A 13,874-nucleotide genomic window follows, 5' to 3' on the forward strand; every position below is an offset into this window, starting at 1 on the left:
TTATAATTTTTTTTTAATAAAATGTATTAAAAAAGTAGGAATTTTGGACTTTTTTTTTTTTCGTTCACGCCGTTCACCGTACGGGATCATTAACATTTTATTTTAATAGTTCGGACATTTACGCACGCGGCGATACCAAATATGTCTATAAAAAAATTTTTGACGCTTTTTGGGGGTAAAATAGGAAAAAACGGCCGTTTTACTTTTTTATTGGGGGAGGGGATTTTTCACTTTTTTTTACTTTTACTTTTACATTTTTTTAAATTTTTTTTTACACTTGAATAGTCCCCATAGGGGACTATTCATAGCAATACCATGATTGCTAATACTGATCTGTTCTATATATAGGACATAGAACAGATCAGTATTATCGGTCATCTTCTGCTCTGGTCTGCTCGATCACAGACCAGAGCAGGAGACGCCGGGAGCCGGACGGAGGAAGGAGAGGGGACCTCCGTGCGGCATTATGAATGATCGGATCCCCGCAGCAACGCTGCGGGCGATCCGATCATTCATTCTAATCGCGCACTGCCGCAGATGCCGGGATCTGTATTGATCCCGGCACCTGAGAGGTTAATGGAGGACGCCCGCGAGATCAGCAGCCGGGATCTGCCGCGCATGACACAGGCATCGCTCCGATGCCCGCGGTTATGCACAGGACGTAAATGTACGTCCTGGTGCGTTAAGTACCATCTCACCAGGACGTACATTTACGTCCTGCGTCCTTAAGGGGTTAAAAGGGGTATTCCAGGCCAAAAAACTTTTTTTTTATATATTAACTGGCTCCGGAAAGTTAAACAGATTTGTAAATTACTTCTATTAAAAAATCTTAATCCTTCCAATAGTTATTAGCTTCTGAAGTTGAGTTGTTGTTTTCTGTTTAACTGCTCAATGATGATGTCAAGTCCCGGGAGCTGTGCAGTTCCTATGGGGATAATTTCCCATCATGCACAGCTCCCGGGACGTGACATCATCATTGAGCAGTTAGACAGAAAACTTCAGAAGCTAATAACTATTGGAAGGATTAAGATTTTTTTATAGAAGTAATTTACAAATCTGTTTAACTTTCCGGAGCCAGTTGATATATATAAGAAAAAGTTTTTGCCTGGAATACCTCTTTCATTTCAGGCTAGGGGCACTGAAGATCCGGCAGGGAAGAGTGGGAGGTGCAGGAACTTACAGGATAGCCTCAGGTATAACACATAATTATGGGCATACTGGCCCTTTAAATTTCAGAGCTCCAGCGCGCACGCACCCTAGGAGCTGGAGACACGCACCGGAGCTGAGAAGCAGAGGAGGAGGCAGCAGAGGAGCGTGGTAAGTGACGGGCTAGGATTCACATGCAGGCTCGTCCCACGAGCTAGAGCGCAAGGTGTTACAGTACCTATCCCTTTGGTCTCCCCCGCCTCTTGCGGTTCAGAAAAGTCTTGAGAAGGTCTCGGTCCAGAATATTGTCCTGTAGCTCCCAAGACCCCTCCTCCATGCCGAATCCTTCCCAATCCACAAGAAAAAAGCGTTTTCCTCTGATAAAGTTGGAGTCTAAGATTTCTTTATCAACAAAAACATCAAAGGTACCAGAGATGGGAGTGGGCGAGATGTCTTTTTGAGAAAAGCGGTTGTGTTGACTGGTGTCAAGAGGGAGACATGGAAGGAATTCGGGATCCGCAGAGAGAGGAGGGCAGATGGAGAGAATAGGTCACGGAATTTAAGCATTTCTTGATTTTATAAGGACCCAAATAACAAGGACCCAGTGTATAACTATGATTGGATGCTAACCAGACTCTGTCACCAGGAAAGAATTAGGGAGAATTTCTGTCCACTTGAGACTTCATACGAGACTTGGCAAGAAAAAGGGAGTGACGATTCTTCTGCCAGATGGTGGAGAAATTTCGCACTTGCTCATCAACCAAAGGAACTCCAGAGGAAGAAGACAAGGGAAGAGAAGGCCGAGGATGAAGTCCATAGACATCAAAGAAAGGCGACATCCCAATGTATTTGGAATCTCTATCATTGTACGAAAACTCTGCCCAGGGAAGTAAATCGGCCTAGTCGTCTTGACGAGCAGAAATGAAATGGTGAAGATAGTCTTCTAAGACCTGGTTCACCCTTTCGACCTGTCCATTGGATTGTGAGTGATAAGCTGAGGAAAAAATCCAACTTAACTTGAAGACGAGAGCAGAGGGCCCGACAGAACTTAGAGAAGAATTGGATTCCACAGTCAGATCCAATATGTGAAGGCAATCCATGTAAGCGGAAGATGTGACATAAGAAAAGCTTAGCAATCTGCGGTGCAGATGGAAGTCCAGGCAGCGGCACAAAATGAGCCATTTTAGAGAATCGGTCCACTACAACCCAGATGACCGCATTGCTGCCAGAAGTAGGAAGGTCAGTAATAATGTCCATAGCAATATCGCTCCAGGGAAGCTCTGGAACTGGCAAAGGCTGTAGAAGACCCGCAGGTTTGGAACGAGGGGTCTTGTCCAGGGTACATACCGAACAGGAACGGACAAAATCAACGACATCCTGTTTTAAAGTAGGCCACCAATTCTGTCTGGAGATGAGCTGCATGGATTTACAAATACCGGAATGACCCGCCAGAAGAGAGCAGTGACCCCACTTCAAGACTCAAAGTCTTAAATGAGGAGATACGCAAGTCTTTCCGGGAGGCAGGTGCTGAAGAGTTGCTGGTGCTGCAGAGATGAGACTTCCAGGAGGAATAATATGTTGAGGAAGAGATTCCTGGTCAAGAACATCCGAGGATTTAGATAAAGCGTCAGCACGTAAATTCTTCTCTTCTGGATGGAAGTGAATGAAGAAATCAAATATTGAGAAGAACAGAGATCAACGGGCCTACCAAGGATTGAGATGATGGGCAGTGTGTAGATAGAGCAAATTCTTGTGGTCAGAATAAACAGTAACCAGATGTACAGAACCCTCCAAGAGATTACGCCATTCTTCCAAAGCCAGCTTAATTGCCAAGAGCTCGCAATCTCCAATGGTATAATTTTTCTCCGGAGGATAATAATAACCTGCATAGATAATGTTTCATGGGGAATAGCACAGTACAGTACAGTTTTTACTCCGTGGACCAAAGAGATGTACGAAGGCTTAAAAAGGCAGGACAGCAGACAATGCAATGTACTAAGGAGGCATCAATAAAATTTCCCGCAGAACCAGAGTCCAGGAAGGCAAGAACGGAAATTGTCTCTTTGGAGGGAAGAGAAAGCTGGACCGTCAAATTCAAGCATGGAGAGGGGGTATTCACACCTATTGAGGCCTCTTCCACATACCCTAGATACGAGCATTTCCCTGAGACTGAGGACGCAGAGGACACTTTATGGAAATTATCTTCACTGGCGCAGTAGAGGCAAAGATTCTCAGCTCGTTGGCGAGTTCTTTCCTACAGAGTCAGGCGAGACTGATCCACCTGCATAGCCTCCACTGCAGTAGGCAATGTAGAAGGTTGTGGTGGTTGCTGGAAGACTGGAGCCAGGCGAGGGAAGCCCTGAGGTTGTGCAGACTCCCTTTCTTGATGTAGTTCCTCACGTCGTTCAGAGAAATGGACATCAATCAGAGAGGCCAACTGTATGAGTTCATTCAGGGTAGATGGCAATTCCCAGGCAGCAAGGACATACTTAACGTGGCTAGAAAGCCCCCTTTTGAAAGTGGCCCATAGATCTTTGTTATTCCAAGATAACTCTGATGCCAGGATAAGAAAACGGATGGCATATTCGCCCACAGAGGAATTGCCCTGAGAAAGACTCAGCAAGGCCGTTTCAGCGGAAGAGGCTCACACAGGTTCTTCAAAGACAGCTCGAAATTCCGTCAGGAAAGCCTGGAGTTTAGCTGTGAGTGGATCACTGCGATTCCATAACAGGGTTGCCCAGGCCAGGGCCCTTCCAGTTAAGAGACTGACGACAAAGGCCACCTTCACATGTTCTGTAGGGAACTGTTCCGCCATGAGTTCTATGTGCATCGAGCACTGTGTCAAAAAACCACAGCAAGACTTAGGATCCCCCTCATATGGAGAGACAAATGGAGCTTGGATGCCATGGTGACTGCAGGAGCGAGAGGCAAGACTGGAGCTGGAGGAGGCTGTGGCTGCTGCGGTGGTTGTTGGGCAGAAAGCAACTGCTGCATCATGGTAGATAATTGGTTTAACTGTTGCGCCTGCTGGGCCAACTGCTGCGACTGGAGAGCCACGATAGAGACGAAATAGGGATTATCGGGTAAAGGAGGAACCCCAGTGGGATCCATGGCCGGATCTTGCTGTAACTATGCTGGATGTGGATCCTCTGACCTGTATGGCAGATGACACGGGCCGTATCGGGGAGTGGAGTCTAAGGTGCCGTTGGTCTTCACCAGAGGCCACCACAAGGCAGGATGGGCTTGCTGCGGCAGGCGACAGAGGAGGAAGAAGCAGAGGAGCATACTAAGTGATTGGCCGGGATTCACATGCGGGCACGTCCTCCGATGGGAATCCCAGTCCCGCCGGCAGCAGGGAAGAGAGGGACAATGTGCTCACGGCCAGTGCCTGCGGCCAGAGCGCAAGATGTTACACTTATGTGAAAGTTGCAAGTTATACTTTCGTCTGAGACCTTACTCTTCTGGCACTGAGGCCCAGAGAGTTGGAATTATTATGTCACTTCTGCAAGGGGGTGCCCAGGAATTGATATTTACCCATGCTTGGTACGCTGAATCTCAGCTGCCAACAGACCCGTTGAGTAGTATTGCGCAGACTTCAGTGGTGTGTGGCTTCTTGGTGGAACACTCCAGCTTTGATTTGTCAGTTTAGACTAGGATTATCCAACACCTTAAAAGAGATGCTGGTGATTTACCCTAGGGCTGGGCGGTATACCAGTTCATGCCAAATACCGAATTTTTTTGGGCTGCATAATATGATTTTTCCCCCATACCGCAATACCGGTTGGGCCCCTCCCCCTCGGGAATGTATTATCAGCACAGCGTTGTCCCCACATCGGGGAACTAATCCGATGTTACCCGCCAGCACTGTTCTTCCCCCCCAATTAATGATCAGCCCAGCGGGGTACTACTCACATATGTCAAGCACTGCCCTCCTCCTCTTTGTTGGGGGCCGCTGGCGCTGGAACTATACTGTACGCCAGTGGTCTCCAACCTGCAGACCTCCAGATGTTGCAAAACTACAACTCCCAGCATGCTGAGAGTTGTAGTTTTGCAACAGCTGGTGGTCCGCAGGTTTGAGACCACTGCTGTATGCTGTATCCCTATGCCCGGGCTGCAAAAGATAAAGAAAATAAACTGTAACTCACCTACACCTTTCGCTGGGGACGGGAAGGTCGGACAGCCGTCAGCCTATCACCGGCCGGAGCGATGTCCCACCCCAGCCAGTGATAGGCTGAGCCCACTGTCATGTAAGGAGCTCTGGCCGGCTTCTTACATGACAGTGCGCTCAAGCTATCACTGGCCGTGGCGGGACATAGCTGCGGCCGGCGATAGGCTGACGGCTGTCCGACGTTCCAGTCCCAAGGAACAGCGTGTGGCCAACGTAGGTAAGTTAAAGTTTATTTTCTGTATCTTTTGCAGCCCGGGCATAGGTATACAGCGTACAGCAGTGGTCTCCAACCTGCGGACCTCCAGCTGTTGCAAAACTACAACTCCCAGCATGCCCGGACAGCCATTGGCTGTCCGGGCATGCTGGGAGTTGTAGTTTTGCAACAACTGGAGGTCCGCAGGTTAGAGACCACTTGCGTACAGTGAATTCCATCGCCGGCGGCCCCCAACAAAGAGGAGGAGGGCAGAGCTTGAAGGTGACATCTGTGAGTAGTACCCCGCTGGGCTGATCATTAATTGGGGGGAGCAGAACAGTGCTGGCGGGTAACATGATTTGGGGGGGGGGGAGCCAAACACCGCTCGCGGGTCACATGAATTTAAGGAGGGGGGTGAAAATACCGTTATATACCGTGAAACCGCTGTAAGTTAAAAAAAATACTGTGATACACATATTTGGTCATACCGCCCAGCCCTAATTTACCCCTCTCCTGACATCCTTGACTAAGCCATGACGTTAGCTGTCCGTTTAGACTTCTATGTGAGCGCAAACATGAGCACTCATCTTCCTCTAATTCTCCTCTTTTGCTTGACTCTTTGCCTGTCTTTAATAATCAACCTGTGCCTGAGGTGGAACCCATGCAAATAGGATCAATTCGTACCTCGGAGGAGTGCAGAAGATTTTGTCAACTTAGCCTGAGTTTTTACTGTGGGGAGAATACACACTTCATCGCCTCCTGTGTGAAGGGTCCGTTTCCCAGTGGCAATCTTAGTGGCCACTTGGGCGCACAGATATGTCATGCCCCTCAGAGAATTACACCTGGCAGAGTTTATCTGGAGGGCATTGTTCCATCTTGTGTACAATGTGATTTAACATCAAAGAGTATTGTAAAGCCTGTTTTGCATCAGCCTCTGACTGAATCAACATGTTGTGACACTATGGGCAATAAGAGTGTGGAGAGCATTCCTGTTGATTTGCGGTCAGAGGGTAGTAATGAGAGTCTGGAGGATGACTGTGAGGACACCAATGAGTGGTGTGATTTGGAGGATGAGGATACAGATGAGGACATTGATGGTCCATCTGTATCCAAGACAAGACCTTTGTACTCTCAGGTGGTTAAAGGGGTACTCCGCCCCTAGACATCTTATCCCCTATCCAGGGGATAGGGAATAAGATGTCAAATCGCTGGGGTCCCGCTGCTGGGGACCCCCGGGATCTCGGCTGCAGCACCCACCTCAACGGCTTCCGGCAATGCTGGAGGCTTCGGATCCTGACCACGCGACCGAAAGAGTGTGACGCCATGACTCCGCCCCCGTGTGACATCACGCCCCGCCCCTCAATGCAAGTCTATAGGAGGGGGGCGTTCATTGAGGGGGCGGAGCATGACGTCACGCAGGGGCGGGGCAATGAAGTCACAATGCTCCGGCCCCGTGATCGACAGTAATCAGACCCGGAGCAAACAGCGCTGCTGGGACTGATTTTAATGGGGTGCGGCGTGCAAGATCACGGGGGTCCCCAGCGGCGGGACCCCCGCGATCAGTCATCTTATCCCCTATCCTTTGGATAAGGGATAAGATGTCTAAGTGCCGGAGTACCCCTTTAAGGGTCCAGTGGCTTCTTAAAAAAAAAAAGGGAGGGGGGTACAGTAAGAACCCGAAGGGTCAATTTGCACTAAGAGCTTTTGTTTCTTCTTGTTGCTGTGGTTACGCCTGTCTTCTGAGACTGGTCGGATGACCATGATTGGAGCACCTGTTCTGGCTCCTATATAAGCTGGCAGTCTGCTCTTACACCTTGCCTGCGAAAGAGCTCATACTCCTAGCTAGCGATTGTATTGTACCTTGTATTTCTGGCATATTTGACCTATTGGCTCCGCTCACTGACTCCTCTCCTATTTCTGCAATTTGGCTTTTCTGTTATCTCTTGGTACTGACTCTGCTTATGGACTGTGACATATTGTGTGTGTATATGTTTAGTTATTATTCCTGTTAGTGTGTGTGATTCCATACAGTGTTGCGACCTCTGTCTGTATTGTACCGTAAGTTCATTTTGTTGATGTTTTACTCCCTGCACTTATTCAGGCAGATCTGTCACTGTGGTTGTGGACCCGTTACCTAGGGCAGGTACTTAAGTAGGCTGGGCAAGTGGGAGCGGGTGAGTTCAGGGCTTCACTCCTCCCTGCTCATATGTGACAACTAGGGTAAAGTGTGGGTGAACAGGATTCCATAGAGGGTGTCACTTACTTAAATTGTTCCAGTAGGTCCTGAGATATCAGCTTCCAAAGTTCCCATGCTCTATTCAGAGAACTGCGCAGTGGAGGTGGGGCCCCCGGCTGGCTGCTTCTGTCTCCTTCTGTCACCTCCTAATAGCGCCCCCTCTATTTGAATATTCATAGTCTTCAACTCCACGTCCTAGTGATGTGGAGTCACAGTAACATGAGCTCAGCGCTCTGTCTCGGCAGAGCGCATGCGCTGGAAGATTTAATCATGAAGTTCATGTGACTGGTGACTCCACGTCACTAGGACGTAGAGTTAAGGACTATGTATATTCAAATAGTGGGGGAAGGATTAGGAGGTCATGGAGGGAGACAGAGGTCAGCCAGGGGGGCCCGCCTCCACTGCACAATTCCCTGAATACAATATGGGAACTTTGGAAGCTGATATCTCAGGACCTACTGAAGCAATTAAAGTGGCCCCTCTATGGAATCCTGTTCACCCACGCTATAACCCAGTGTATTGGGTTTAATGTGGGTGAACAGGCTGACAGTTTTCCTTTAAGAATGTGACATTTTTACTTTCTATGCTTATTTAATATTGTGTGCACAATGAAAGCTATTTCCCAACTAACCTAATTTGTGTCAAAGGGAGAGAGTTTTCTGACTAAAAAGAGGCTGAAAAGCCTCAAATTCAATATACAAACAAATGTAATATAAATGGGGCGAAGCCTTTAAAGTGGCCGACGTTTAATATATCCTTGGGCCTAAATCAGACAAACTTGGCGTTTCATTGTTTTTAGCTATGATGCTCAATTCACTCCACAGACAATTAGATCAACCCAACCAGGAAGATTTCATTTGTTACTTAGATGTTTCAAGAATATTGGATACTAATTGTGCAGTGGTAAATATGTTATGTAATAACATGAGAAAACAAAACGTAAGATGAGGATTTCATGGAAATACAGAATGGAGACATCTATCTGCAGATATGACTGCCCCCTACCTTTGATGGCTCCTCAACATTCTGGAAACGGGTGGAAGAAATTGTCTCCATTAGAATGGGCACCCCTGTGATGCTGAGGAAGTTTGAACTCCTCTGCTTAAAGGCCTAGATGGATGGTGGTTCCCCTGAAGCTAGACCTAGACCTTACGGGCGAATTGTATTTCTGTAAAAATGTTTAGATAAGCACTAGTACACTGTGCAGCAGGGAATTTAGGAAAGAGTAAGGAAATTTTGTACAAGGATGATGGGGCAGGAACACCTAAAAAAAGGACAGTGGCATAACACCATGAGCATGGTTTTAGATATTACATGTTTGATTTATTTGTAAAATGGTAATTTAACTTACCTTAAGGAAAGATATTACAAACAAGGACTCCGAAAACCAGGATCACGAACACCAGGAACAAGGGTCACCAGCAGCAAAAGTAGAAACGAGGGTCACCATCAGCAGGATTAGAACATGGGTCATAGGGCTGGGCGGTATACTGGTTCATACCGAATTTTTTGGGCTGCACGATATGAATTTCCCCCCATACCGCAATACCGGTTGGGCCTCTCCCCCTCGGGAATGTATTATCAGCCTAGCGCAGCGCTGTTACTCGCCAGCGATGTTCTGCCCCCCCAATTAATGATCAGCCCAGCGGGGTACTATTCGGCTTCTTACATGACAGTGGGCTCAGCCTATCACTGGCCCGGGCAGGGCATCGCTCCTGCTGGTGATAGGCTGACGGCTGTCCTCCCCCGTCCCCAGTGTGCGGCCGAGGTGGGTGAGTTAAAAGTTTATTTTCTGTATCTGGATACAGTGTACAGCAGTGGTCTCAAACCTGTGGACCTCCCAGCTGTTGCAAAACGACAACTTCCAGCATGCCCGGATGATCATTAATTGGGGGGGCCGAACAGCGCTGGCGGGTCACAAGATTTGGAGGGGGGGGGTGAAAATGCCGTTATATACCGTGGAACCGCCGTACGTTAAAAAAATACTGTGATACACATGTTTGGTCCTACCGCCCAGCCCTAATGGGTCACAAGAAACAGGACTGGAACTATTTGTGCCAATAAGTTTTAGGTAAAGAAACTCAACCATTAAAATATTTATTCTATTATTTAGATGTTTCAAAAATACTGATAACCTATTGTCAAAGGGTAAACATTTTATGTAAGAACACAATGATGAAGGAAATTTTTGGATCAGGGATATAATTAAAAAAAATACAAGGTGGAGACCACCATTTACAGATCTGACATGAATTCCCCTGTTCTTTGAGTGGCCTCAGTGTTGTGGAAATTGAAGAAGGATGACATTATCTCCATTAGAATGGGTACTCACATGATGCTTAGGAAGTTTAGAAGTCAGTACTTCTAGGCCTAGTGATTTTGGAATTTTGGTAAACTTATACCCTGGTTAGGCAATTTGTATTTATGTTTAGGTAAGCTCCAGTTAGTTGGGATGTGATTCTGGACTTTATGTGATGCAAGGTTATTGTAACAGTTAAGAGTTCTACAACTAAGATACAACGGAATACATGAGGACATCTTTACGAGACCTCAATGAGTCTCAGCTGCCAACTGGTCCAGTCAAATCCAGTAAGACCCAATTGGTCCTTGGAACATGTTTGGGAGAATATATATTTACAATACATATTTAAAAACCTGCACAATTTATGTTAAAAGTAATAGTATTCATACATTATTTTTTATCACCACAATTGCAGGTGGTGAAAACTCTTTTGAAGATGTGGGGGAGATTTATCAAAACTTGTCCAGAGGAAAAGTTGCCCAGTTGCCCATAACAACCAATCAGCTCACTTCTTTAATTTTAAGATGGCCTCTGCATAATGAAAGAAGCAATCTGATTGGTTGCTATGGGCAACTCAGCAACTTTTCCTTTGCACAGGTTTTGATACATCTCCCCCGTAGTGTAATTGTTTCATAAATTTTTGGCATAACACTCGGTAAAAAGTGGTGTGGAAAATATGTCTTACGGAAGCCTAAAGCTGGGTTCACACAATGTAAAGTTTTATTGTGTTTTACACATGTAAATCCCGCAAAATACAGTTGTATTTTTCGCCCATTACCACCTCCAGTCACCCATCACCAACCTCCAGTCACCCATCACCTACCTCCAGTCACCCATCACCAAACTCCAGTCACCAATCACCAACCTCCAGTCTGCCATCACCACTTCCAGTCACCCATTACCCACCTCCAGTCACCCATCACCAATTCCAGTCACCCATCACCAACCTCCAGTCACCCATTACTACCTCCAGTCACCAATCACCCACCTCCAGTTACCCATTACCCACCTCCAGTCACCCATCACCACTTCCAATCACCCATCACCAACCTTGTCACCCATTACTACCTCCAGTCACCCACCACCCACCTCAAGTCACCCATCACCACTTCCAATCACCCATTACTCACCTCCAGTCACCCATCATCACCTCCAGTCACCCATCACCAACCTTGTCACCCACCTCCAGTTACCCATTACTATCTCCAGTCACCCATCACCACCTCCAGTCACTCATCACCACCTCCAGTCACCCATTACTACCTCCAGTCACCCATCACCCACCTCCAGTCACCAATCACCAACCTTCAGTCACCCAACACCCACCTCCAGTCACCCATTATCACCTACAGTCACCCATCACCCACCTCCAGTCGCCCATCACCACCTCCAGTCGCCCATCACCACCTCCAGTCGCCCATCATCACCTCTAGTCGCCCATCACCACCTCCAGTCGCCCATCACCACCTCCAGTCGCCCATCACCACCTCCAGTCGCCCATCACCACCTCCAGTCGCCCATCACCACCTCCAGTCTCCCATTACTACCTCCAGTCGCCCATCACCCACCTCCAGTCGCCCATCACCACCTCCAGTCACCCATTACTACCTCCAGTCGCCCATCACCACCTCGTCGCCCATCACCACCTCCAGTCACCCATTACTACCTCCAGTCACCCATTACCACCTCCAGTCGCCCATCATCACCTCCAGTCGCCCATCACCACCTCCAGTCGCCCATCACCACCTCCAGTCGCCCATCACCACCTCCAGTCGCCCATCACCACCTCCAGTCGCCCATCACCACCTCCAGTCGCCCATCACCACCTCCAGTCTCCCATTACTACCTCCAGTCGCCCATCACCACCTCGTCGCCCATCACCACCTCCAGTCACCCATTACTACCTCCAGTCACCCATCACCCACCTCCAGTCACCCATTACCACCTCCAGTCGCCCATCACCACCTCCAGTCGCCCATTACTACCTCCAGTCGCCCATCACCCACCTCCAGTCGCCAATCACCTACCTCCAGTCACCCATTACTACCTCCAGTCACCCATCACCCACCTCCAGTCACCCATCACCACCTCCAGTCACCCATCCCCCACCTCCAGTCGCCCATCCCCCACCTCCAGTCGCCCATCCCCCACCTCCAGTCGCCCATCCCCCACCTCCAGTCGCCCATCCCCCACCTCCAGTCGCCCATCCCCCACCTCCAGTCGCCCATCCCCCACCTCCAGTCGCCCATCCCCCACCTCCAGTCGCCCATCCCCCACCTCCAGTCGCCCATCACCACCTCCAGTCGCCCATCACCACCTCCAGTCGCCCATCACCACCTCCAGTCGCCCATCACCCACCTCCAGTCGCCCATCACCCACCTCCAGTCGCCCATCACCCACCTCCAGTCGCCCATCACCCACCTCCAGTCACCCATTACTACCTCCAGTCACCCATCACCCACCTCCAGTCGCCCATCACCACCTCCAGTCACCCATTACTACCTCCAGTCACCCATCACCCACCTCCAGTCACCCATTACTACCTCCAGTCACCCATCACCCACCTCCAGTCACCCATTACTACCTCCAGTCACCCATTACTACCTCCAGTCACCCATCACCCACCTCCAGTCACCATTTACTACCTCCAGTCACCCATCACCCACCTCCAGTCACCATTTACTACCTCCAGTCGCCCATCACCACTTCCAGTCACACATCACACATCGTCCCCCTCCGCTATCTCAGAATCCCAAACTTTCATCCCTTTCCTCCGCTGCCTCACGGAGGGCCGGCCTCAGCCAATCAGAGCGCGCCTCTTAGCGTCCAATTAGAATGTTTCAGGGAGTGACCAATCAGGGGGCGGCTCTCATGCGGCGGCAGTGGCAGGGGCTGGCAGTCAGTGCGGGCAGTGAATGCTGTGTGAGCGGCGGCTGCTGTGTGGGATGTGACAGCCGTTCCGGGTCTGGGTCTCCGCAATTCTCTCACTACACCGGGGATGAGTTCCGGGACCATGCCGGCCGGGATGTGCCTCCTCCTGCTGCCCTGTAAGTACCCGCTCCGCTCTCACCTTCCTCTAGTACTGGAACTTTTTCCACACTCGCTGCACAGAGAAGAAACTTTCCCGATCACATAAGATCAGTGCCCGGTCTATGGATCCCCCGCTATGTGCGGACTGTCCTGTATATATGTGCGGACTGCCCTGTGTGTATATATACATATATGTGCGGACTGTCCTGTATATATGTGCGGACTGCCCTGTGTGTATATATACATATATGTGCGGACTGCCCTGTGTGTATATATACATATATGTGCGGGCTGCCCTGTGTGTATATATACATATATATGCGGACCTGTCCTGTATATATGTGCGGAGGCTGCCCTGTGTGTATATATACATATATATGCGGACTGTCCTGTATATATGTGCGGGCTGCCCTGTGTGTATATATACATATATATGCGGACTGTCCTGTATATATGTGCGGGCTGCCCTGTGTGTATATATACATATATATGTGCGGACTGTCCTGTATATATGTGCGGGCTGCCCTGTGTGTATATATACATATATGTGCGGACTGTCCTGTATATATGTGCGGACTGCCCTGTGTGTATATATACATATATATATGTGCGGACTGTCCTGTATATATGTGCGGACTGCCCTGTGTGTAAATATACATATATGTGCGGACTGTCCTGTATATATGTGCGGGCTGCCCTGTGTGTATATATACATATATGTGCGGACTGTCCTGTATATATGTGCGGGACTGCCCTGTGTGTATATATACATATATGTGCGGACTTGTCCTGTATATAT

The 13,874-nt window shown here is 48.8% G+C and overlaps 2 protein-coding genes across 2 annotated transcripts in view; both read left to right on the forward strand.

Moving 5' to 3' along the window:
* Positions 1-6,168: 6,168 nt before the first annotated feature.
* On the forward strand, positions 6,169-12,896 carry LOC130357376 (uncharacterized). The gene is made up of 3 exons (XM_056560066.1): positions 6,169-6,563; positions 9,101-9,212; positions 10,833-12,896. The coding sequence occupies exons 1-3, from the start codon at positions 6,169-6,171 to the stop codon at positions 12,894-12,896; spliced, it is 2,571 nt and encodes an 856-aa protein (XP_056416041.1).
* A 23-nt stretch (positions 12,897-12,919) lies between these two features.
* B3GLCT (beta 3-glucosyltransferase) overlaps positions 12,920-13,874 on the forward strand; it is a 540,453-nt gene continuing 539,498 nt past the window's right edge. The window contains exon 1 of the mRNA XM_056561870.1: positions 12,920-13,092. Within this exon, the coding sequence (XP_056417845.1) occupies positions 13,044-13,092 (49 nt within the window). The 5' untranslated portion in view covers positions 12,920-13,043. The remainder of the gene's footprint in view (positions 13,093-13,874) is intronic.

This window comes from Hyla sarda, chromosome 2 (assembly GCF_029499605.1).
Source record: "Hyla sarda isolate aHylSar1 chromosome 2, aHylSar1.hap1, whole genome shotgun sequence".
Lineage (NCBI taxonomy): Eukaryota > Metazoa > Chordata > Amphibia > Anura > Hylidae > Hyla > Hyla sarda.

Bases quoted from the DNA above. Each gene is read 5' to 3' on its own strand.
- LOC130357376 (XM_056560066.1), top strand. From the start codon at position 6,169: ATGCAAATAGGATCAATTCGTACCTCGGAGGAGTGCAGAAGATTTTGT. The intron at 6,564-9,100 runs GTGTGATTTGGA...ACTTACCTTAAG, and splicing joins TGTGAGGACACCAATGAGTG to GAAAGATATTACAAACAAGG. The intron at 9,213-10,832 runs GTCATAGGGCTG...TACCACCTCCAG, and splicing joins TCAGCAGGATTAGAACATGG to TCACCCATCACCAACCTCCA.